This window comes from Perca fluviatilis, chromosome 15, assembly GCF_010015445.1.
Source record: "Perca fluviatilis chromosome 15, GENO_Pfluv_1.0, whole genome shotgun sequence".
Lineage (NCBI taxonomy): Eukaryota > Metazoa > Chordata > Actinopteri > Perciformes > Percidae > Perca > Perca fluviatilis.
Window position 1 is genome coordinate 6979076 of NC_053126.1, and position 26673 is coordinate 7005748.

At 42.6% G+C, this 26673-nt stretch overlaps 1 protein-coding gene across 2 annotated transcripts; it reads right to left on the reverse strand.

Moving 5' to 3' along the window:
- Nucleotides 1-1246: 1246 nt before the first annotated feature.
- On the reverse strand, nucleotides 1247-26627 carry LOC120574761 (E3 ubiquitin-protein ligase RBBP6-like). 2 transcript variants are annotated; one of them, XM_039825197.1, is made up of 19 exons: nucleotides 26055-26627; nucleotides 24781-24883; nucleotides 21998-22043; nucleotides 17450-17494; nucleotides 16961-17043; nucleotides 16555-16651; nucleotides 16220-16359; nucleotides 15269-15441; nucleotides 14918-15021; nucleotides 14587-14757; nucleotides 14045-14190; nucleotides 11158-11263; nucleotides 9918-9984; nucleotides 9716-9758; nucleotides 8684-8989; nucleotides 8204-8341; nucleotides 4358-6517; nucleotides 3370-3469; nucleotides 1247-3162 (listed from the first exon to the last, which is right to left on the reverse strand). In XM_039825197.1, exons 1-19 carry the CDS (start codon nucleotides 26218-26220, stop codon nucleotides 1834-1836), a joined length of 5523 nt encoding a protein of 1840 aa, XP_039681131.1. In that variant the 5' UTR covers nucleotides 26221-26627; the 3' UTR covers nucleotides 1247-1833. The 2 variants fall into 2 exon arrangements, with proteins under 2 accessions (XP_039681131.1, XP_039681130.1); XM_039825196.1 differs by having other exon boundaries at nucleotides 1248-3162; nucleotides 3370-3472.
- Nucleotides 26628-26673: the final 46 nt, after the last annotated feature.

Below are 26673 nucleotides of genomic sequence, written 5' to 3' on the forward strand. Positions count from 1 at the left end.
ATTTCAATAACTAGTGAAGTTACCGTGCTGTGTGATCCAATGCGTAAATGCAAATTGCACCTCTCTCAATTTTAAGTGCACATACCATCCACTAATGTTACCCATAAATCATTGACTGCCTTTATCACATTAAATGTTGTATTTTAAGACATTTCAATCTATAATAGGCCTATGCATAAGTAAATTGTGTTGCAAAGTGAAAAGGGCAAAACCAGATGTTTGTAATTAAGAAGAGGTGTGTGTGTGCGTGTGTGTGTGCACATGCCACCCCTCTGGCCTCGCTAGCAGCTCTGTGAGTCACATGTCAGAATGCTAACATCTTATATTCTATGCTATTTATAGTTTACATTTCAGTTGATCTGGATTCCCGCCCCCCAGTACACCCTGTACTGTTTTTTCTTTTGCAATTTTATTGTGGCTTTAATAAAGTTGGTGGTAGAAGAAAAATGTTAATGTTCACCATCTTAGTTTGGGGCAGGGGTCTTCAACCCCTTAACTGAAAGAGAGACAGAGCAGGGACCCCCTACTACATATATTTTATAAAATTAAGTTGCATATAAAACTTTATACATACCTTTTTTATTTTTTATTTTTTTACATAGAATACAAGGATATTAAAATAATTGTTGGCATGATTTTATGAATCAGGTTTTCAATGTTAAACATTCATGTGGCACAGCGATTCCTTAGGATGAGCTGTATCTGTGGATGGTTACGTTTGTGACTGGCTAACCTACAGGCCAGTAAGCCTATCCTCAGTGGATTTCACAAATAGGCTGATTTATATTTGCTAACAATATATTGGTTCCATGGTAAGACATTTTAAATTTGGATAACAAATTACATTTTACTTTAATTATTAATTTGGTGGCACCCCTGCAGTAACTCTGGAGGACTTCCTAGGGGTCCCGGACCCTCTGTTCATAATCTCTGGTCTAGGGTGTTAACATGCAAACATTTGCTAACTAGAGCCATAACACTAGCATGACTAAAACTACTGTCAGGTGACTACTCAGTTAAACATCCATTTTTCTTGCCCAATATAATGATGATCTCAAAGAATTGTTGACTTTTTTTTCAGGATTGAGAAGATATTACTGTTGCTTGTTAACGTGCAACAGCAGCAGAAAGCATGTCATCTAGACACAGAAAAAAAAAACATTATATGGAGATATTTCTTTTTATTTCCTTCAAAACAGGAAAAACGAAACTTTACTCTGGTACATATTTTATCCATCCAGTATTTTTTTTTTTTTTTTTTTTTTTTTTTTAATTAAACATTACAAAATAAAATACAACACAGAGGTTCAAATCATAAATATTCACAGTATGTTTCAAATTAATCATACACTCTTTTTAATAATCCTCTATATGCACTCCTGTGCTTCTGTGTTAGGCAAATCAAATTACTGACTGGCCTCTTGTCAAAATAAAAGATATCCTCCATGCAAGCTGTAACATCACAGGTTCAGTATAGAAACCATGGTTGGTGGCAGTCCTGAGCAAGTTGAGAGCATGTGCAAATTCCTTGAACTCTAAATAATTCAAGAGGTCCTAGGTTTAACATTTGCTTTCATTCACATTCATTTTCTTATCTATAGTATAAAGTGCTTTTCCTTCACATTTTGTTCACTTTCAGTTTGGATGATGCATATTTGATAGGACATATCTCAAGGTGATACAAAAAAGTATCCTGGCAAAACTAAATCAAGTTGAAAAAAAGAAAAGAAAAAGAAAATCCAGGCACTTTTTGGACAGAGAAAGGAAAAACATCATTCAAGTAAATTTCATTTTCTTTTCTCTGAGAGTCAACATAACATAACTGAGCAGAGCTTAGCGTGCGCTACTCTCTTCTTCCCCCCCGTCTCTGCTTTTCTGTGACATCTTCTTCTTGTGTTTGTGTTTCTTCAGCTCCCCTTCCTCCAGCAGCTCTGGGGAGGATCGTCTCTTCTCCTTTTGGCGCTTCTTTTGGTTCTTATTCTCTTTTCTTTCGCCGTCCCTGCTGTTCTCCTGGCTTGCTGATGAACTGACGCTGTTGCTGCGGCTGCTGGGCCTCTCCCCTTCCTCCAGCTCTCTCCCTCCCTCCCACTTGGTCTGTCCGTCCAACTCGTCGGCTTCATCCTTGCATCGACTACCTCCTTCTCTCTCAGACACCATCTCTTGACTTTCTCTCTCTCCTATGCCTTTAGTTGCCTTCCTTTGCTTCCACTCCTCCTTTTCAACCCTGCTCTCATTTCTACTTCTGCTCTGCATGAACTCCTGACCAGGGCTGCTCATTCTGGGCTTACCCAGCTCCGCCCCGGAGGAGAGTGGGTCTCTCTCCTTACCCCGGCTGTGAGAGAGGGAAGGTGGGGAGTGGTGGGTCCCTGCAGGTCTGTTGTTCCCTGATGGATCTTGGGGATTGTGGCAGCAGTGGGGATGGTCTTTGTCTTTAAATTTCGAATCCAGTGGCGTGTCTCTGTATGATCTGTGGGTATTTTGACCAAGCAGTTCGGCAGCTCTGCTCATCGCGCTGCTTTCCCTGCTTCTGCCACCGGAGAATTTCCTGCCGGGACAGGAGGAACTCTTGTTGCCGTCCGTGTCGCCCCCTCTCTGCCTGTCTCTCCTCTCTGTGTCATGTCTCTGTGTCGAATAAGAGTAGGAGTGAGAAGAGGAGGGAGGGTTCCTCTTTTGGGCGGAGGCAATGCTGCTGTGCCCCCTCTCTCTCTTTCTGTCTCTCCCATTCTCTTCCTCCCTTGCTCTCTCTTTTGATCTTTTGCTCTCTTTCTGCCTCTCGCTCTCCCTCCCTCTCTCTCTGTCCCTCTGTCTCTCCATCTCCATCCTTTTCTCCCCGTCTCGGTCTGTGCACAAGGCGCTGTCAGTTCCGTCTTTGCCACTAGAGGGAGCCACACTTCTCTGTGAACTGGACAGAACGGGGGATTTCTCTCTCGCTCTCTCCCTGTCCCTACTTCTCTCCATGGCGCTGGCCTCCTCTCTCTCCGTCTCCTCTGACCTCTCTCGCTTCTCTTCATTCTCTGCATCCCTGTTGGTTGTCGTCTCGGTCGTCACGGACACGGACGGCGAAGGCAGAAACGTGGCAAGTGCATCTGTTTGAACTTTGCTCACTCCTTCAACCCGCTCCTCCTCCTCAGACTCTTCCTTCTCCCATTTGGGGCGAGGGACCTGCGACGGAGAGGGAAAGCGTGAGACGATATCATGCAATTTGTGTTTGTACATGTATGGTATGTGTGAGTTCAAAGTAATTGTACAAAACACAAATTATTCTTAATTGTTTTTTTTTTTTTCATTCCCATAATGATGCGACTCCCCACCTTATTTCACGGTCTGTACTCCCCACACATTTCAAATAACCCTGGCCCACAGACACACCTGTAGGAGTTTGAGCTCGTCCTCTAGGTCTGCAGCTCTGTCCTGGGTGTACTCTTCCAGAGTTTCCAACCATGTGTTCCCTTTCTGATGATCCTCGTAGCTGCTGTATTAAACACGTGCACACACACACACACGCAAACACACGAAATCACTACTTGTCTCTACATCAGAAAAAACTAATAAAGCATCACTTTCTGTGCCATTCTGACAGGAAATGATTAACATGCTACTCCTATCATTGGTTTACGGATAAGGTGAGTGTACTTCCAGTACCTCCAACAGCTCCACTGGCTCCCGGTCCAGTTCCGTATCCACAACCTCGCCCCCCCCCCATATTTGTCTGATCTCCTCCAGGTTCCCACTGCCTCCCGCTCCCTCAGATCCTCTTCCTCCATACACCTGTCTGTCCCCTCCTCACGCCTCACCACCATGGGGAGCAGAGCATCTGCGCCGCTCTGCTCCTCCAACCTTAAACCACCGAAACACCATCTCATTCCCCCATTTCAAATTGCAACTCAAAACACATCGGTTTAAAACTGCCTATTCCACTTGATGTCAACTGCTCTGCCTCTCTGTTGTTTCTATTGTTGTTTTCATTTTATTTATATTTTTTGCTTCTTTTAAATGTCTTATGTATCCCTGTACGGCGTCCTTGAGTGCCGAGAAAGGCGCCTTTAAATAAAATGTTATGTTATGTTAAAATGGCAACGGAACAACCCTGGAATTGAAATGTGGTCGATATAGACTACTTTACTGCTAATACAAACCGAAAATGTCAAAATGCTGCTGGTTCACATCATAAGCATTCAACTGGCAAAACACGGAGTAGTTTTAACTGTGAGGCAGTCACAGGAAATGCTTTTTTTTTTGCATCTTTTGACAGTGAATCAGTTTTAAATATTGCACGGTGTAACGGGCCAAGAAGGAGCAGCCACAGCGAGCCGTTAGAGGAGTCTAACTTTGAAGAAAAAAGCAGAAACATTCTGACCTGCCATCGTGCACCGCGGTGTTTGGTGTGTCATGGTGGCTCTCGTTTCTGCCCCTTTGTGACTTGGACCTCATTGTGTTGTCGTGGTTGTCTTCTTCTTCTTCTTCGTCTTTCCTCATCCTCCACTTCACTCCCTTTATCAGCTCCTCCTTTGGCTTTGACTCCCCCGGCGGGATTCCTCTGTTTTCCTGGCATGTGCTTTCTCCCTCTGCCCTCTCCTTCCGGGTACCTGCGAATAACTCTCCCATTGCTTGTCCTTCCTTCCTCTCCTTTTCCTCCGCCACTCCTCTAAGGGGGCTGGGCCATAAGTCAAAGTCTTCCTTTTCTCGGTCCTCTTTCTTCTCTCCCACATCTTGTTTCTCTCCTGCAATTTTCTCCAACATCTCTCCCATCTCATCTCTGAAGGTAGCTTTCTCCCATTTCTGTCTTGCCTCTCCTTCACCTGGTTGGATTTTTTCCTCAGACAAACCTTCCACGTCTCTGCTGGATTCATTCTTTTCATTTGCTTTCATCGTCTCTCCTCCATTTAACTTCTCCTCCTCTCCATTACCAGCCTTCTCCATTTCTTCCTTTGATCTTCCTGTGACGCTCTCTGAATGAGACATGTCCCGTTTCTCAGTTTTCCCGTCCTTCCTCGCTCCTTCCAGGTTTATGTTGATGCTTATCTTCTTCTGTGGTTTCACCTTTATTCCTCCCTCCCAGATTTCTCTCTCTGTCAGAGGACATGTTTTCTTCTCCTTTTTCTTCTCCGTTTTCGGCTTGGTTCTCTCAAACGGATTCGGGGATTCGCTCTTGCGGGTTTTGGGGTCCTCTGCAACTTTAGTTTTCAGGCATTTGCTGCTTTGAGCCTTTACGGAGCTTCTCCCAATGTCCTCTCCTTTTCTTTTTCTATTCTTCTCTGATCTCGAGTCATAATCCCTGCTGCCTCCAGGGTATCTGTGTCTGTCTGGATCCGCCCTGCTTGCCTCTTTACTGGGCCTTTCTTTGTGCCGTCTCCCCACATCCTGCCGGGAGTCTGAATGTTTGCCTCTTCTCCATCCTTTCTCGATTTCCAAATTCCTCTGTTCTCTGCTTTTTCTTTCGTAGTCTTTATCCAAACGTTTACCTGGTTTCACGAGTGATTGGACTGGTTCTAAGGCATCGCTGCCAGTTGCTTGGTCCCGTGCTGGGGTGCCATCCTTGCAGACATTTGGTCCAGTGTTGGGTCTCCTCTTGTTCTTTCTGCTGTCATCCGTTGAGCCTGCGGTATTAGGGGATGATGACTCCCCTCCTCTTCCTTCCTCATGTTTTAAGGTGCTGAGGTTCTCCAAATTCTTCGCCATCAGCGGCTTATCGTCCTCACTTCTTTCTTGCGGTTTCGCTTCCTTACCGCCCTTTGTAAGTGCGATTGGCAGGCGGCTGGACTTCTCAGCGCACCTCTGCTGGTATGCCGTCGGCGGAGCTCCATCTTCGGACGGCGTGGAGCGTCCGTCGCTGGACGACCGAGAGGCAGGGGACCGGCTGTCGTTGGACGAGTGCGACGGAGAGGAGCGGCTGTCACTGGAGGACCGAGATGGCGTGGAGCGGCTGTCACGTGAAGACTGGGATGGAGGGGAGCGGCTGTCACTGGATGACTGCGATGGAGGGGAGCAGCCGTCCATCCGCGCGCCGCGTCTACCTTGGAATCGGTCGCGGGAGCTGGCGTGCGAGGGATTTCCGCTTCCTTCTTGGCCCCCCCACTGAGGAGGAGGAGGAGGAGGAAGATTGAGGAGGGGAAGAGGCAGCTGGAAGTGTCCGACATAGCTGGGGAAATATTTATCATACCACTCTTTGTACTCCCTTTTCCACTGCAGGTAGCGCTTTGTGTTCAGGTCCAGGCTGCTACTTTGATCTGCGTGCTGGGCATACAGGTAACTTCCCCCCGAGCCCCCCGCTTCCCTCTGGGACTGTTCTCCTTGCCTCCTGGAGTTGTAGCTGCTCGAAGCGGATTTCTTACTGTGATGCCGACTATGATGGCTGTTTTTGCGGTGACCTGACGGTGACTTGGACCTGGCACGGTAACCCACTCGAGGTGAAGATGACGAGGACGGTGTAGGGGAACGTTTGTAACCATAGCTATAGGAGTGGGAGGAATGAGAGCGGGTTTGGAGGTCTCTTTCGCGAGAGTAAGGAGATTGGGGCCTGGAAAAGAAAAAAGAAGAAAACATTTAGTCGTGTCGCACACATTTGAAGGCACCATTGCCACGTTGTGGTTTGAGTCGTCTCTATCTCATTTGCCATTTCACCTTGTCCATAAAAGAAAGGCATAATGGGGAATATACCAGATCTTTCTGAGCTTAAACAAAGCTTGCTGCATGCACTTTATGTCCCTTAAGTCCTGCAGGAACCACATTCATTCCATGTTTATTTCGACTCAAAGTCACATCGGATATTCTGTCCAATGGGAGAAAGAGTACTGACAAGTTGAACTGTAAAACGTTCCCAGTAACAGGGTTCATACCCATTTTAACCAATACTTTTCCATGACTTTTTTCGGCAAATTTCCATGACCATGTGTTCCTGAAAATGTCAGTCGACATTATACAATAAGAATACAAATCTGTGTTCAAGTTTACCCTCAGAGGTTTAGCTATAAAATGAATGACAATTTATGTGGCTCATAGTGGGATTCGTAATATCGCTCCCCGAATAGAATGTTGAGGTTAAGACGACGTGAAAATACATTTATTAATGACATATTATTATGCTGTGTTAAAAAAAATTCCATGACTTTTCCAAAACTTTCTGGGTCTTTTTATGTTTCCAAAACCTTTCCAGGCCTGGAATTTGCATTTTTCAAATTCCATAACTTTTCCAGGTTTTTTCAAAATGTATGAACCCTGCAGTATGTACTGCATGTGAAGCAGACATGGGGGGTCGCAAATTTTAGGAACTGAGACTTGCTTGATAAACATTCATAAAAGAGTCGACTTGACTTTTACTTGATATTCATGACTTGAGACTGGACTTAGACTTGAGTCAAATGACTTGACATGACTTGAATTTCTGTTTATTTCTGATATTGAGGAGGAGTTAACTTTACGATTTTAGAAAATCCATATACAGATGAGAAAATCGGATTAGGTGATCTGATTGGGTGCTATTGTATGCGCGGCCGGGAACCCGTTGATAATATTACCAAGTGACGCGGACCTGCAGTAAACGAGACGTCATGGATCCCTCTGCACCGGAAATAATAAAGTTTGGCTATAAGGATTACACATCTGACCAGGCAAAGAAGAAACAAACGGCAGTTTGCAAGGTCTGCAGTAAAAAAAATCCTGACACAACCACCACCACGTCGAATTTCATCAGACACTTCAAATCCCACAAGGAAAGGTAAATTATGAAGTCAGCCTAATCTTTTTTTTAGCTAACGCTACCATACCATACTTCTGACTAGCCATTATTAATGACGATTATACTTTTGAAAGTCTTTTGAATATTGAGTAGGAAAAATGCAAATAAAACTCCAGCAGTTCATAACCACTGTCTTTAGCTTGTTTAAAAATGGAAACTTTTGTATGACTTGACTTGACTTGCTTGAATGTCACAAGAAATGACTTGGACTTGCTTGAGACTAGAAGGTTTAGACTTGAGACGTGCTTGTGACTTGCCCATATGTGACTTACACCCATCTCTGATGTGAAGGGATCTGTATCAAGCTTGTTAGTTTATGTGTGTGTGCGTTTCTTCCCCAGAGATAGGACAGCGCAATAAATGTATCATTGTATGAATCATTTTTTGGTAAAAAATAGAATAAACACAAACAAAAAACTGTAAAAAATAAATAAATAAATACAAATAAATAAAGAAGCAAAAAAATACCTTGATCTGCTTTGGGACCTGGACCGGGATCTGGATCTGCTGGAAGAACGAGAGTACGAGCGAGAAGACTTGGACTTGGAAGACTTTGAATAAGAACGAGAGGAAGAGCGTCTGTGGGAAGATCCTCGGTGAGGTGACCTGAGTAACAAAGATGGAGAGAGGAGGTAGCAAGTGAGGGGAGGTATATATTTTCATACTCAATATTGTCCTCATACTAGAATACCTCTGCATACTAGAATACCTCTGCAGCTATTACTAAATCTGATTGGAAAATCCAATATACTATAAGTAATCTCCTTAAAAACTGAATCTGCAAGTTTTAATAAATCCACTTTAAAGTGTCTTTTGTTGCCTGGAGTTGAAGTAAAGACCATTTTCAAAAAGAATGAAACAACAATTAAACAAGGTATGTCATTATTTAAGATGTTTTCAGAAACTTACAGACACCTTGTCCAGGTAATGACTGCTTGGGAACCTTACCTTTCCTTCTTCTTCCTCTGATGCCTGTACCACTCCTTGGGGATGAGGGCAGGGATGGAGGTAGAGGGGCACAGGGAAGGGATGGGGGCACCCTGGAGGTTTGGGAGTGTCCAGACGGGCGCGGGGGGTGGGTATCCAGGGGGGTAACCGCTGAGAGGCTGATGAGCGGCGAGGAATGTGTGGAAATTGGGGGAGGGAAAGAGAGGAGGTGGAGGAGTTGCTGGATATGAAGAGGAGGAGGGAGGGAGCTGCTGGGTTTTAGACTCATTCCAGCCTCCAATAGGACAACCCGAGGAGGAAGAGGGGCTGTAGGGAAAAGAGGAAGGAAGAGGTATGACATCGGTCTTTAAACAGTGGGCAGTAGGGCTACACGATACTGGAAAAAACTGACACTGCGATATTTTTTTCTTCCTGCGATATATACAGTATTGCGATATGAAAAAAAGACTAATTTTTACAAGATGACATAAATAGCATTATTTGGAAATAATAAATCATTCCCGACTAGGCTACTGGGGGGATTTTGTAGGGGAGTGCATCCACATAGAAAATAAAATGAAAAAGGAACTTTTCTTATGTGAACTATTCTTTGTTGAGCTTTAATGCTTTACAAACACCAAAGCAAGTAAGCACTGTGACTACTCTTCTGAAGGGATTTTGGAGAGGGAAATTAGGTAGTTAAATACACATGGGTGACTTACATGACACCATTGTGTTCATATAATCACCCACGGGAGAGCCTCACTTCCCATAACGAACCTCGTCGGACTAACATTACGTTCGCACACGTTGCCCACATGGCCACCTGTCTTAAAGGGGAAGGGTCGGCCGGTAACAATCATGTAAAAGGAGAACGGTGAAAGTTTACTTTTCAATCAAGCAGCAAAAAAAGTTGCAGCGTTAACATCGCACGTCCTGCGATGTGACTATCGCAAATGCGCGCAGCGCAATGTAGACGATGAAACACAATATCGTGCAGCCCAGAGTCAGAGTCAACACAGACTCGTACTTAAATAACCACGCTTCACTGACCTATCCCAGGACGGTGACGGCCCGTAGGGTCTCGGGGCTGGACCTGTGGATTCAGGTAAAATATGTTTGCTTTTATTCGGTAGCGATGCTACTGCAGTTCTCAACATTACAATCATTCAATAATGTGTTTGCTCAAATAAAATGACACAACACGGTACGGACAGTATAACGAATGGACAGAAAGAGACACATAGTCACTCACCTGAGGAGGGCTGCTGTAGATTCACACTGACTGTCTGGGGCTGCTCTGCCACTGGAGTAGGGATAACCTGAGCAGACACAAACATCACAGATTTCATACCGAGAAACTTTGCTGCATAGATATAGAGCCCTATTTTAGGCAAGGCAAGGCAAGGCAAGGCAGCTTTATTTGTATAGCACATTTCAGCAACAGGGCAATTCAAAGTGCTTTGCATAAAACATTAAAGAGCAGTTAGAAGACAATTAAAAACAATTTAAAAACATTAATAAACAAATTAAAAACATTAAAAGACAAGAATAAAATTGACAGTGCAGTATAAGAATAAAAGTTAGAGTGCAGTATAAGAAATTAAAGTTAATAGAATCGATTATTTAAAGAAAAGCAACATCAAAAAGATAGGTCTTTAGCTTAGATTTAAAAGAACAGAGTTGCAGCGGACCTACAGGTTTCTGGGAGTTTGTTCCAAAGATGTGGAGCATAAAAACTGAACGCTGCTTCCCCCTGTTTAGTTCTGACTCTGGGGACAACAAGTAGACCTGTCCCAGACGACCTGAGAGGTCTGGGTGGGTCATAATGTAGTAGCATAAGCACAGCGTGAAGAGCCTGCCACAGGTGCGTTTAAGGCGTGTCCAAATCCACTTTTGCTAGTTTGACGGCGGAAAAAAAGGGTCCGTGCGCTGGGCGCATGGTTCAAAAGGGTTGTACTTAGTGTCTTCATTAATTCATAGGTAAACCAATCAGAGGGTCATATCCCATTCCCTTTAAAAGCCAGGCGCGTTTGTACCTTGGCGCATTGCTATTATGATGGTGGATTTGCAGCGTAATATTTTTATTTGTAATCTTTTGCATGTTTGTGTGCTGCTGCGCTTCCCTGTTTGTGTGTAACAAACAGTGTGCGCGTGCTGTGCACGAGCCTAGGCGCATTTTACTAATGCGCTGTTAAAATAACAATGAAATGCTGCGCTATTGACTTTAGACCAAAGTCAAACATATTCACCTCCCGCTGCCTCAAGATAGCTATACGCCAAGAATACACCTGAACACACCTCCCTGTAATACCAGCACGCCCATGGGCGCAAATATGGGCGCAGGTGAATTTTTGCTATTTAAGCGACGTGGACGCTGGAAGGGAAATTGACAACTGCGACGGTCTTAAACGAGCAGACTCTTGCGTCGGGCTTTGCGCTGCGCCGGGTGCGAGATAGGGCCCTTAGTGTGTCGTGTCTGTATAGCCCCTCACCATTGGTATCAGCTGCGATGGCGCATCAGTGGGTTCTTCTGGTGAAACCGGCACAGACGGGGCGGCAGCAGCTGCTGAGTCATCGTGTGTCTTTTCTTCAGCCTCTCTGAATAAACAGCAGACACATCACAGTAGCACATGAGCGCAACGTCAGGGTGACTGTTTACAAGTTTATCAATGTCAAATCCATAGTGCCATGATTTGATTGCACCAAATGTTCTGCGGGTACGGAAGGCTGTTCTACATGTTTTAACAATGACACTACCAAATGTTTATTTTATGCTACACACCATAACACAGTTATTTCAAGTTTCCTTCCCGATGGCACTCCTGTGAGGAACCCTATACCACATTCAGACCATCATGCCACACTCAAAACTGTTCCTACTCCTCTCTACAGTTGGCAAACCACTAAACTGCACATCACAGCCAACATCTGGTAAGGAGTGGGACAAACAACACAGCTGACCAATCATTTGATGTCCGTCTGACCAAATCAGCATACATAAGAGGTTAACAGCTGTGCTGCGTCATCGGCTATACCAACATCTAAAATGAGTTATCACAGAGAAAGTTAGAGTCGACACAAAGTTGTGTTCTTCACTTTGCTGCCACACAGCTAACTGGGCAGCTCCAGACACAGCCGGAGTGTCAGCCCGTTACACCTGTGGTCACATATACTGCATTTTAAGATGGCAGAATTGACAATACATTTGTTCCCCATTTACATATTGTTCAGTTTCTGTTGTTAGACAACGTACCGAGTATGACATACTGACTTATTCATGGCTCTCAAAGACTACATGTTAACCAGAATTCATTCCCTGCAGTAATAAAATATATTTTTTCCTCTTTTTAATCACGTTGTCCGACAAAAATCAACAAATAATCCAGGTTAATGACAACAGATATGCTGTATATTCGGCTATATAGAAATTTAAAATGAATGATCACAGAGAAAGTTAAAGCAACGAAAAGTTTCTCTTGACTTTACTGCTACACGGCCCCTGACCGTGGCTGGGCTAGCTCACGTCATAATTTTTTGCAAAAGCTCAGTTTTCCCCTTTACACGCCAAGCTGGAGCTTTAAGATTTACACATTCTTGAGGCCGTTTTGGAAAAGCTCTGTTTTGGGGCAAGAAAAATGCTATTTTGGTCCCTGGACGTAGGGCTGAGAGAATGGCTTTATAAATGTAACAGGCTTAGCATGGACATACTCCACTCTAATTAGCAGCTGCTGAAAGCAGGGCGAGGCAGGTGTCATTAGCCGCCCAAGTAGTTACCGGAATGTAGTTATAGGAAAAGTCCACTTCTAAGCAGATCTACTAACTACTCTCCCCCAATACCGTTTTTCCATTTGCATTCGCACTGGCCAAGTGGCCATAGGGACTATAGGAGGGGTAAGGGAGTGATGCAAGCACGGCAACGGTCTTTATGGCGTTAAAATCAGAAAACAAATACACCAAAAAAAGTATGAACTAAATACTAAATCTAATGTATATAGCATTTTTTGTCATAATTTAAACAAGTCTCCCGAAGAGAAACGGGTATCTCTCTCGCCCCCGCCTCTGCCTGCTGCGCTGTGGATGTGTGTGTGTGTGTGTGTGCGCCTGGTCAGCGAGGTTGTCAAGCCCACAGGGCACGCGTGTGGAGTTTAACTCCGAAAAGACGGTTAACCACAGGTTCCCATTAATCTTATGATGGACATGTGTTGTGATATTTAAACAAACGAACCGTCAACGGCGACATAAAAGCCTGGTATTTACGAGAGCGGTCTGAGAGACCTCCGGCCTACAGCGGGGTCTCTGAGCAGGACTGTCCGAGCGACGAGCTAGCGGCCGGGGCTGGCGCCTGCTGGCTGTCGCCTCACTTCATGGAGCTTCTCAACTCCGAAAAATGTGAAGCAAATTGTCAATTTGGCATCAATTTTAGCAAGACTGCCTATATTCGAAATCTAAACCGTTCATTTCTCGCCTAAAACGTTGTCAGAAGTGAATTTAGTGATGAATAAGATGGCGAAAACTGTTAAAATTGTCCCGTTGTTGGTTTGTCTGTACCGGAAACCCGACCCTTGTTGACCTAGGTCCCTATGCTGAAAAGGGAATGGCGAAAAGACCCTGCCCTGAAATAGGAGCTGAAAGAGTTACAGGAACTGCGGCCAGAGGAACTTAAAAATCCCCAAATTGGTCCAGTTGGAACACGAGAAAAAAAGGGTTCTAGGAATTTTATGTTCTAAGAACTGCAAAAATCCCTCCGGTCGGACAGCGGCTATAATCCTTAGCTCCATCACATCTACAGCGGCTGACAGTCCCATTTGCTATATGAGCAAAATCAGGCTTTCACTTTCTGTTCCCAATACAAATTAAACACACTGAAAAAAATACACATTCCATCTGTAATAATTTGTTTAAATTTAAAAATTGCAGTTTATAAAAACCATTTCAATCACTTTGCCCAGCAGGGGGTTCACATTTATTAAACTAGTCTTTGGTTGTTCTCTTTGATTATGTAAACTGGAGGAAACTGTGCTGAATGGATAACCCTAACATCAAAGCATCAGAAATGAATTATTTTTTATTCTACACCATAGAGGGGTACAATTGTGGGTGAGATAAGGACATTTGCTGTCTTTGTAATGTGCAACTGCCTCGAAAATTGTAATCCTCAAGAGATCATTCCTGGGTGATTTTTGCAACACGCATGGTAGCGAACTCTTGAGCATCTGCTTTGTCAGAAACAGAAGAGGACTACAACTTCAGTATTAAAACTTTAAGGTACCACAACAGTACATCTAAGGAGTCACAAGTAAGCTTGTTAAGCAGGGGGAGGCGGCAGAGCACCACAAAGTAAGTGTACTGCTGTACGAGTATGTTTATGTGTGTAAGTACTTGTCAGGTATCTCCAGGTGGCTTTGCGCAGGCTGGAGGGAAGTGCTTGGCGTGTTGGGAGCAGAGGCGGGGCCTGTAGCTGTGGGCGGAGCCCCACACACCTGAGACGATGGCGGTGTGTCTGCAGCCTGCGAGCGGAGAGGGTCCTAAAGAAGGGAGACAACAAGAGAATAAAGCAGGGATCAGAATATGGTAGAGCAAGCAAGAGAAAAAGTAAATTATTTTTGGGAAAACAGAGCTGAGATATAATAATTAACAATTACAAAGAATATCTACACATGACAATATAAATGACAATACATATTATTATAATACATTTCTTGTTTCTTGTTGTTAGTTTTAATATAGAGAGTGCTGTTTAAAACTTGCAGTATAATGTCCTTTCTAACACGTTTTTCAGAAGATAACTATCACTCTGAGACCAGACATAACATCTGATTGTGAAACGAAAACCGTAATTATTCTCTTTGCTCCTGAGTCATGCAGGTACAGTGCTACTCATATTTCTGCCTCCCCAAATGAGACGTCATTATGAGGTTCACCTGCTGGCTGTGGGTTGGCAGGTGAGGCTTCTGAGGTTGGCTCAGCACAGCGAGAGGGGGAGGGGTGGGGACAGGGCTCGGTGTCGGGGTTGGATTTTGGGATTGGGAGGTACCACACCCTTTTCTCAGACTTTTAGTGAAGCCACGCTCTTTCTTAAAATTGTCCACAGCCTGTGTTAGGAGAAACAGACAGAGAAAGCTCCTGGTCTGACATTTGAGGATGAAACAAAGAATAGTAATACACAAAACCCACCTTCAAAAACCATTTACTTAATTCTCTCCATTCCCCTCTAACTCTAACATTAATGCATATTTTCATCTGTCAAATCACCTGTCGGAGAAATTTATTGGCTATCAGGGTATCGGGTGAGACATCTGATTGGCTGCAAGTGGGGCAGACGTGTTCCTCTGAATCCAGTAAGGCAGTGCGAATACCTGAGAAAGAGATAAAGACGGTTGAGATGTAAATATGGAGACTCAGACTGAAGAACGACCACAGTATGCACATTTAATTAGTTAACACGTTTTGCTGGACACAGGAAATCAGGATAAGAATGACTTATTATTTAAAGTACAGTAAGTGTACATACAGTAAGTTTATTTAAGAGTGTGTGTGTGTGTGTGTGTGTGTGTGTGTGTGTGTGTGTGTGTGTGTGTGTGTGTGTGTGTGGCAGACACTCACAGTCATCACAGTAGCTGTTTCCACAGCAGGGTATGACCACAGCATCACTCAGCAGGTCATGGCAGATCAGACAGAGGAGTTCCTCAGGTACAGGGTCCTCCTCGCCTTCTGACTTAGTCTCCTCCTGTGGACCGAATGGAGGCCTCTCCTTCTTGCCAATAGCGTACGCCTCACTGCGGACACGTAATGGTACACACACTGCGCGTTGGCTTTTTAGGTGTTTAAAAGATGCCTTGAACCAGAGTGACTTTTAAAGTGTAAGTCTGAAAGAAGGTTGGTGTTGGAATTGAACCTTTGACATTTCATAGGTCTTTCATCTTCATCTTGCTAATTGTGCCTATGACTATTCCGTTACCCAGGCCATAGGATATCTACAAGGATTTTGCTACTCATACAAGAGGCAAAAGGTGGGAGTCCTGGTCACATTCACATGCGTGATGTGCTCAGGTGATGAAGCAGCAAATCCAGTTGCCTTTGCCTTGACTTGGTAATTACTATTTTGTGTCTCAGATATGACACATTGTAAATAAACCATTTACAGTAATAATTTAGGGATTAAGTTTAGGATAAGTGCGATCATTAAAATTCAAGTGACGAAACAGTTAAAAGGACAGAGGGTATTGTGGAATGGGGCCATTCCTAATGGTTTTGGTGATTTCAGTACTTTCAGATGTGAACTATGAAAAGCTCTGCTAAGTTTGTCATGCCAACCTTTTGGAGTTGGTAAAAAAAATAAAAATAAAGACTCTCTTGAACGGGCCATTCTGAAAAAGCATGTAAATAGTTTGCACACTTTAAGTGAACTTAAAAAGATACTGGTAGGTGGAATTTGTAACCTCTGGACAGAGCCAGACCAGCTGCTCCCCCGTTTTCCAGTCCTTATACCATTTCAAAATGTCAAACCATTCCTTTAAAACAAAAGACACACAAGCATTGACTCTTTTGTCTCACGCGTCTATGGTAGGAATCGCGTAGCGTCCAGAGTTGGTCAGCATGGCTCCCTTTATGTTTGGATCGTCCACCTCTACCATGAAGGAACGAGGGATGCCTGTGCTTTTCTTTATTTTCAGAGGGGCCTCTGAGATTTTATCCTGTTGTCAAACACACACACACACACACACAATCAATACCTAAGTTTAAAATAATAAATAAATAATTAAAATACTGTAAGTACTGGATAGCAAAAAATCTAAAGACACACCAATCAAATCATTTTCTTGGTATCTTTGTACTAGATTGCAACAGAAACGGTCTCCCTTCAGAGATACCACATGTTCTGCCCTTACCCCGCTGGTGGGACAGTTCCTGATGTGGTGTCCAGTATTTCCACAGCGATAGCAGGTGTAGTTCGCAGGAAGTGCAGTACCAAACTTCTTGTTGTAACTAGAGCGAGAAAGAGACAGGGATAGATGTAGAAAGAAATTGAGAGAAAAGCAGGTAGATTGAAAAAAAGAATAAATGTACAAAATACAGGAAGAGGAACAAAAAAGTAGGAATATGGAGTGTGGGATGAAGATGGAGTGTAATGGATTACACTCCATCTGTCTCTCAGCATCCATTAAGTAATGGAAGCTGAGAGACAAAGTGACACATTGAGATACAGAATTGAAGAAAAGCAAGTGGAGAGAAGTACTAAGGAGACAGAAATAGGGATGAAGGAAGAGATCTGATTTGATTAGAGAAGTGACTCACTTCATGGAGTCGTAGGTTGACTGATTCATCATAACTTTAATCTTATCCTCTTCTGACGCATCGACATCAGCCAGGTTCTGCATCTGTGCACGCGCACACACACGCACACACACGCACACACACACAGATGTCAGGTCAAACAGAAGGAGCAGTGTTCAATTATAACTGACTCACATGATCCACATGATCCAGCATAAATATGTACAAAAAAACACAAAAAAATAACACAAACATATAAACATAATATATATATATAATATATATATATATAATATATACAATAATAAAAAAAAAAAAAAAATATATATATAACATATATATATATATATATACATATATATATATATACATATATATACTATAATATATATATATATATATATATATACATATATATACATATATATATACATATATATATATATATATATATATATATATATATATATATATATATATATATATATATATATGAGAGAGAGAGTGTACCTTGGAGAAAAAGGGTACGGCTCTGGAAGAATTCTGGTCATCCATCTGTTAGAATTAAACACAATCAGTTTCACTGATGAAGCAACGAGAGCCTCCAGGTTACATGTCTTGGGAAAGGATTGAGAGCTCTGTTTTGTGCTAATCTTTATGCTTCACCCCCTGCCCCATTAGTAATTTCCTATGTTAACTGCTGTATGTCATAGCTCTTCACTTTACTAACCATTTGAGCAGAGATCAAATTGACACCAGCATCCAGGAAGGATTTTTGAGTGGACAATACATGTCTGTTCTCATCCCAGGATTACTGCCTCAGCCCCTCCTGCCACCTCTCATCCCTCTAAACTTGCTACCCTGAAAATAAGGAGGACAACAATACAATTTTCCCTCAGATTTTACACCTGTGAGGCCAGCATTTTGTTGGATCAGAAACATCTTTGCTCTCATCACCTAAAGTCTACCTCGGTGCCTCCTTTCACCCTCAATTCTTTCTTGTTTCTCTGCCCCCGTTCTTGGTTCGTTCATATGCTGTGCTGGAATAGATAAGTGAAACCATGGCTCTGTGGATGGCAGTGTCGGTCCATCAGGCTACAAGTATTGGATTATGAATTGCCATTAAATATTTCGTGGTTCCCAGAGGATGAATCCTAATCACTTTGGTGATCCCATGACTTCTCATCTAGCTTCACCCTCAGGTCAAAATTTTAATTTGTCCAATACCTGCAAAACTAGTACCACTCCCATCAGCCTCAGTAGTTTTTAGTGCTAATTACCATAGTTTAGCATGCTACCAGGCTACACTAACATAGCAAAAGCACCACGGCGAGTCTTAAATCACATTCTCAAATTACAGCACATACAGGACAGTAGGGGTATTGTGACTACCGATTTTTATATTCACTCAATAAATGCATTAGTAAATAAGATTTGAAAAACCTTATGAAAAGCCAAATATTCACACTCCAACACATTCATCAATCAGAAACATAATATACTTTAAAAGTCAAAGCTGCCACTTAAATTCTCTAAATTATTGTTTCATTTAAAATCCAATGTGCTGTAGTACAGACTGACTGCACTATATTATATTGTTTATGGCAATAATCACATCTGCCTGGCTTTATTGAAGCTAAACCAAATCTAAGAAAAGAAGCTACCAAGTTGCATTATAGGAAAAGTAGGACTGTTGGAGTGTTTTTAAAACTTGACCCATACTGTGGATTTTAACTATTCTTTTTAAAATGTCTTTTTTTGATTCTCTCAACTTTGGGAAAGTGCGATACTAAATCACTGGAGTACCAATTTAAATTTAATATGATATGATTCCAGTATATGTACCATTTTTTTGGTTGAATTTGTCTTTTCTGCAAAGGAAAAATGTGGACACAAGATTTTAACGATCATTTAGAAATGTCCGATGTTGACGCAACCGACGTCTTTAAAATGTGTTATCTGAGGTGGCATATCGACTGTGTGCAAGCAGTGAAATCAAACACATAATCAATACATAAGACAGCTTCATACAAACGACTTTATTGGCAGAAAAACACAAAAGAAAAAGGTTGTGTAATCCAATAGACTCAAAGTACTAAGAAGAGTGGCAGACACTTCTCCTACTGTGAAACCAGAGAGAAAATCAGGTCAGGTCACACTATATCAAATTATAGCTTGATAGTAGTAGTTAGTTTTGAGTTAGTTTACAGGATCATAAACAGAACTAACACTGCAAGAATCTGACATAAAATAACAACGGTGCACCACCTGGTTTCTGATTGGGTTTAAGAGAGCCATTGTTTGTGTGCTCCTACTTTAAAGCTCAAACACTGTAAATCCAAAACTGAATTATAAACCCTTTTTCACTCTGTAGTAAGGGTAGGGTACAGTTTGTAGTTCAAAAAGTCAAAATGCTTCCAAGATTTTTTATTTATTTACTGGTTTTGAAGAGTTTTGTGGCGCTAAGGATGCATTCCCCCAGCATCGGTTCACTTTGAGTACTCTGTAGATTTCGATGGTCCGAATGGTAAATTATTAATTTTGACACATTCGATTCTATTGTGGATGATGGACGCCAATCCTATCTGGGGACTGAATGAAATCCAAAATTAAAAATTGCCTTTAATGTGATTTAAAGACTTATACCAGAACAACCCACATAGCAATCCCATGAGGCTACTAATATATACACCTCCAAATGTTAGAATATGTCTGAAAGCAAGTGAGCAAGTGCTACCGCAGCTCAGGAAGAAGAGACGACTGGACAATGACTGTTGCTCATAAAACAACAGTTGGGTTTATCAGCTGGGAGTAGCTGGCCCGCATGATAATGTTTGACCCGCCCGAGTAGCTCCCACCACCCACAGATAGACACTGAATGACCTTCTGGTGACACAGCAGCTTGTTAAATTAACAGCTGAGAGCATTTATTAGAGAGAATATATACAAATATACTTTCCCTTAGGGTTAATAATACAGCACTCGTTTAATTGTAAACTTCGGTTTTCTTTCTCGTCTAACTGCAATGCTACTTTTAAATAGGCCTGTACCAGACTGTAATTGTGTCAGTCGAATCAGATTTGGCTGCTCAATACGAATATTTGGTCCTTCTTTCTTTCAGGTATTCAGTATCAAGCAACGTTTTACTGAATGAAGCCAAAACCACTTTTATTAACTACCATATTGACAATGGCTGTGCATAACGCTACAGCTTCACTTCTTCGTTTTTTTTTTTTTTTTTACACTTCACAATAGCCACATTAAGACAATTACAAAGCCTACTAACACTTTAAAAAGGAACACGCCGACTTATTGGGATACGGTGTGCTTATTCACCGTATCCCCCAGAGTTAGAGAAGTCCATACATACCCTTCTCATCTCCGTGCGTGTCGTAACTCTGTCTGACGCCCCCGCCGCCAGCCTAGCTTAGCACAGATCCTGGAGGTAACTGGTTCCAACTAGCCTACTGCTCCCAATAAGTGACAAAATAACGCCAACATGTTCCTGTTTACATGTTGTGATTTGTATAGTCACAGCGTGTACAAATAACAAGGTCACATGACACACAGCCGTCTTCTAACCGTATACATGCTGGGAACTATATTCTCAGAAGGCGAAGCACTGCTACTTGGGCGGAGTGATTTGCTCGCAGCACCTGAGAAGCCCTGTGGTGAGGAGCAGAGAGTTCGCCTGGAGTTCGCTCAGAGTTGGAGTAGTTACGACACGCACAGAGATGAGAAGAGTACGTATGGACTTAGCAGGATTTGGAAAAACTTGTCCCTCAAAGAATTGCTTTCAAAATACTTCTGTTGGTTTATAAAGCACTAAACTGGTTGGGGCCAAAATAAATTTCTGATCTGCGGATACATTATGAACCACCCAGACCTCTCAGGTCGACACGTCTGCTTTCTGTCCCCCAGAGTCCAAACTAAAAATGTATTAGCAGTGTTCAGTTTTTATGCTCCACATATCTGGAACAAACTCCCAGAAAACTGCAGGTCCGCCGCAATCCTCAGTTCTTTTAAAACCAGACCTTTATTTTTGATGCTGCCTTTCTTTAAATAATTGTTCATTTATACACCGCACTGTAACTTTTATTCTCGTATTTGATCGGTTTTTATATTTTCAATTGTTTTTAACTGCTCTTTAAATGTTTTATGTAAAGCACTTTGAATTGCCCTGTTGCTGAAATGTGCTATACAAATAAAGCTGCCTTGCCTTGCCTTCACAATAAAAGCCCAACTTAAATTCACTCAGAGCATTTTTGCTAAGAGGAAACAAAAGCCAGAGACTACATTGTATTAAGTCGCTGTGAGCTGTGCATTTATCACTTCTAAGCAGAAGATAATGTTATCTCGGAGCCTGACCCGCCAAGGCTTCTCTTCCTCCGGGCAGCTGTCTCCGTCACTCAGACTCACCCTGGGTCCGGTTCCGCAGTTGGTAAGGTGAAGGTACTTTATTGTCACATAACACATGTAGCAGGCCTCACCTCACCAGTGCTCACCATAGGGCCACCATGCTGCCTGTACCATGGATGTATAATAATAACGGCCTGTACCCGTTGCTGACATTTTCATTGAGCGAACGGGACGACTTGATGCAGTGGAAGGCTTTGACTCCGGAGAGCAGCGTGAACGCGAGGAGTGGCAAAACACTTAAAAATAACGACTGCTCGGCTTGAAGAATCTCAGTCGACTGAGGGGTCCCCGGCTGATGATTCAAATATTTGACTTTCAGGGGGCAGCCCTACTTTTGTAATAACTATTTATTTATTTATTTATATATTATATATTTGTTTATTGTCATTGTAAAATATGATTTATCTCAGAGCAGCAGCTCCCTGTAAATCAAATCCTGAGAAGCGCACTACTTCCTCTTTGCAACAGGAACTTAGACGGCAATACAGGAAATAAGAGGCTTTCAGTGATTTACATTGTGGTTTCACTTGTTTAAACCAGTCACACCGAAGCACACAGTCAACGTATGTTCAAGCAGAGATATTAGGACGTGCTGACAACGTGTGTGTTTAGTGGAGCTGCAGGAGTTTGGTTACGTACTGCTTTGTAGGCTCCAAAGGCGTGGTGCTGGACATCCGATCGCTCACTGAAACACACAAAAATATTTTTTAGGCCAGTCGTCCATGACGATTTAACACCCTGGAAACAAAGATTAGGAATAAATATAAATATCATTAATAAAAACCAGCCTTGTTGCAGTTTAAAACGTTTTTAAAAGTAGTCAGTGGGAGGAACGGTTCTTGGCTCACCAGCCGATTGGAACGCTGCCAATGGATGATTTTTGTGCAACTGTGTTCCCCTGAAGCCTGTTGTACAGTTGTGCGGAGGCTCCACGCAGAGCTTTCGCCGTAGCCTACGTAAGTGGCCTGATGTTTACACTTGTGCGCTGGTGTGTGCGTCGAGCCGGCATATGTGTGTGTGTGTGTGTGTGTGTGTGTGTGTGTGTGTGTGTGTGTGTGATAAAGCGGGGGAGAAGTAAGAGAGTGACGGCGATTAGCTTCGGAGCGAGTAGCGACTCTAGAGTCATAGTCGCTGCGACGTGTAGTTACATTTTTCGAGAGGCGCATGTCAGGCTACGGCGTAGACGCAGAGGGGTCTGCGGTGGTACGCTGTCGATTCTACGCACAACCATAAAACGGCCTTCAGGCTGAAATATCCAACCTATCAGTCTGGCCTTGTCTATTATCAATTTGGGTGGTGATTTCCTACATTACCCAGAATGCCCCTACAGAAGATATGAACTAGTTTTGTTTAGCTGTGACTTGAGTGTGTATTTCAGAAGAGTCAAGTCAGTTCGATAACCGATATTCTTAAGCTTTTTTTATTTTACTTGTAAAGCTAACATGTTAAAGCACAACATTAAAAGAAGTTTATTTTCTTGTCCCGCATGCAGTTTAGATGGAAAATATGATATTACTTTGGCTGAAGAAACTTATGTCTGTTTTGGTTCTCTAGGTCTGCTCAGTGTTGATGACAAATTAGGACTCCAGGAAGAAACCCTTACTCTTTAGTTCTTGGATGAGTGACACTAAAACCGGTTGGGGTTTCATCCTGCCTCACTGCAGCATCAAAACCTCAACACTAGCCTTGGTTAACTGTACAATAAGACAAACACTCCACCCTACAAAACAGGCCCATAAAGGCCAGTTATAATCACTCAACGGTTTCTTTTTTCTCAAAAGTTAAGGCTTACTTTGAAGCCCTTTGGAGCCGAGTGACTGTCAGTCTGCGCGCGCAGGTGGAGAAGTGATTTGCTGCATTTAATCTTGCGGGCAGCGTTGCACCACTCTTTAGCCCTAATTCCCCTCCGCCCCTGGATGGTGCTGACAGGGCTAATCACATGACCGCCAGTCTGTTCCAGTGAGGTCCTTTCCTGCTTTCCATGCATAAAACACACGCCACTGCTGGCTGTCCTGTCCAAGCCTGACTAATGTCTGGGTAATCCCTGTGAACGTCACCATGGAGATACAGTCCTTCACTTTTCCTGTGAGCACGTTATCATGGAAGTGTTACACAAAAAGACCCCTCTTTAATCAACTGTCGACCGTCAACTGAAAGATTCAGGCCTCTGCATTGATTTAGCATTCAGCATTGTTTTCTTCTCCTTTGTGATCCTCTAGCTGCAAACACATGCTGCTGATCAAAACCATCCAATTAGCAAAAACAAGAAGGACCCGTCCTATAATAGGTTTACTGCTAATTCCTTAGGATCTACATTTATTGTCAAGTTCGTAATGCCAGCCTTTAAAAGCAATACATACATTTTAGACAATGATTCAGAATCATTTCCTTATTTATAAATGTTAGTATTATTAAGGCTGATGACTGGGTTACAGTATTAGCTCATCTTTTTAGTTATTTACTAAAAATAACACTAAGGGCCCTTTCACCCCTACCTCATTTGGTCCGGACTTTCTGACTTTCTAGTATGATCTGAACCAAAACAACAGGCGGGAGACACAGCTCACGTAGGTGATGACAACAAGACACATGTAGAGCCCGACTGATATATCGGCTGGCCGATATTCTCAGCCGACATTAGGCATTTTCCAAACTCGGTATTGGTAATCGGTATCGGCAAATTTTAATGGCCGATAAATGAATATTTAAAACACCCTTCAGCCATGTTTGGAGTGTTGGCGTTACATAGTTTGTCCACCAGGGGGCGCTCTACAACGTCCCTGTTGGCAACACTCGTGTTTAACCCTTTAAGTTTCGTGTTTCTTTTATAAATAAATATATATGTAAACATTTTAATTAAAAAAAATTATTATTAAATTTAGTATCTTTAGTTTGTATTTTTACACATTTTACTTATCAGAACTTTAATATATTTTGATGTTCCTCTGTTCTGACAAAACAAATAAGTTTATTTTTAATATCATTACTCATATTTTAGTGAGTACTCATAAATAACTACAAATAACTAATGTTAGGGAATATATATATATATATATATATATATATATATATATATATATATATATATATATATATCTCGTAATATCGGATTTTTCAATCACCAAATATTGGTATCAATATCGGCCTTAAAAATCCTTTATCGGTCGGGCTCTAATGTCATGTATAGGTCTCTAGTGCGCTCACATAATTGCAATGTGAAATCAAAGCATACCGAATCAAATGTATACAAAGTAACAAAAACAAGACCCTCGATTCAGACCTTGAGGTGTATAAAGGCCGTAGACTTGTAGGTCCCATGTGGTAGCAGTGTCTAGCATTTGCAGTGGGCAGGGATATCGACACTAGTAGCAGCGCAGGAATTCAGCTACAGTATATGTGCCAAACCCGAAAAACACACTTACACGTTGCGGGTCTTGCTGCTGCCGGACTTTCCTCCAATGATTGGGATTCTCCTGACGATGACGGAGGAGCCTTTGGGGATCGAACTCTCATCATCTGTGTACTCTGAGAGGGAGAGATGAAGAAAGTGTGTCAGATCAGCTCGCATAAAATCATTTTTGTGCTGTAAATATTTAACATAAGAAGATCTCTCTTCGTCAGCGTTATTAAGAAATCGTGCAGTTAATGTGAGAATGACTCTTTGGTACAGGCATACAACACACAACTAGTCTGGGACTGTAACAAGAATGATTTGATTTAAAATCTTGGCTTGATAAGTCTACGACTGCAACTCCTGATGACTTTCATTATCGATTGACCTGCTGATGCAGAACAACGAAAACCTAATATTAACTATACAGCCTGGTGAACTCTGTAGCTTTGAATTGTGATTCAAACGATTCAAAATTGTAGAAATATTGACACCCTCTGGATCCTGCAGCGTGGTCTTCAGAGAACCACAGGCTCACGACACAGCACTGTTGTTAGACTGACATCTGATGAAAGAAGCCTGAAAAGTCTGACTCCATTAACCCTTCCTATAATGCATGATACTATAGTTTGTTTGTTTTTTTACCTTTTTGTAAAGTTTCTGTAAACTCTGACACAGCAGTTGTATTACCCACACAATGGGTGGGGTGTGCTTTCAGTGGAAACACATTACTCAGCGGATGATGGGGTTTCAGAGCTTATCAGCAGGATGTTAACACACTCTAAGGTGATACTTCATTATTCATAGTTGATTATAATGTTTGATCCCCTTTTCTCTTCTGCCCTTCTTTTGCTTCAGTGAGTTTACTTGACCTATTATGCAGCAAATTTCCATTAAGGTGATTGTGTATTGATGATTTTCATGCGTTTGCGTGTCTGGGCCATAGACCGCATAAAACTGGTCTGGACTTTTATCTTATGGTCATGACTAGGCCCCAACCTTTGCTATTTTTATCCCACCTCTCTTTTGGGACTTTTACAAGCATGGCACTGACAGGGCTGATATCCGCAACATCAGGCCGTTTGATTAAGAGCATGAAGCGTAAATGCAGCAGGAATGCGCCCCATTCATTACACCCTATTGTTCTTGCTTGACTTTTCTGGACCCCCAAAAAAAAAAAGCTGAAAGAGGTGACGCAACCCTCTCACCGGGCAGCTGTCAAAACCTGGACCACGTGTTTTCTACCAAAGTTCAAACTGCCAGGATAAACACACTCTCATCAGTCCATACATGTGTTTTAATTACCTTCTTTGTTCTGGGCGTTTGTGATCTGCAGGTCGCAGTCCCCGGCTCGGAGCTTCTCCCTGCCCATGATCTGCCTCTTCAGATCCCTCAGGGTGACGTGCGGGCCGTCAAAAACCACAGTGTCGTAGCTGAGTTTGGAGGAGAATTTATAATGAATATGAGTCATGCTGAAACGAAACAAAAACCTCGCCCTCCACTGTCAGAAAACAGGCAGGTTCGCCTGCGATGACAGAACACCTGTATCGTGGTAGTTGCTATGGCAGTACAAAGTTAGCTAGCTAGCTGGCGTTAGCCGCCGGCTGCGTCGAGCGTCACTGAACTGCAGTTAACAAGCTAGGTTGTTAATTAACAACTCCCCGATAAAGTGGCGTTTACAGGATGACATTTCCCGGCGTCTGACGGGACAGCAGCAGAGGGTCAAAATCAAAGCGCGCTCAGTCAGTTTCAAGTCTAATTTGAACTTTTAATTCTACTAATGCCGCTCTCAAGCCGAAGTGTTCGCTGACAGAAACCACCAGCTGTTTCCACAAGCAACGGCTCGTCAGCACAGTGCATGCACCATCCGATGCTGCGTTCAAGTGACGCCCGCACACTCCAATTTTCAAGAATCAGAATCAGC

Excerpts from the sequence above, each read along its gene's own strand:
- LOC120574761 (XM_039825196.1), bottom strand. The coding sequence starts at position 26,220 with ATGACTCATATTCATTATAAATTCTCCTCCAAACTCAGCTACGACACT. Across the intron at positions 14,758-14,917 it reads CCAATAAATTTCTCCGACAG|GCTGTGGACAATTTTAAGAA; the intron begins GTGATTTGACAG and ends CTCCTAACACAG. Across the intron at positions 3,473-4,357 it reads ACCGCGGTGCACGATGGCAG|CAGCTACGAGGATCATCAGA; the intron begins GTCAGAATGTTT and ends TGTTTAATACAG.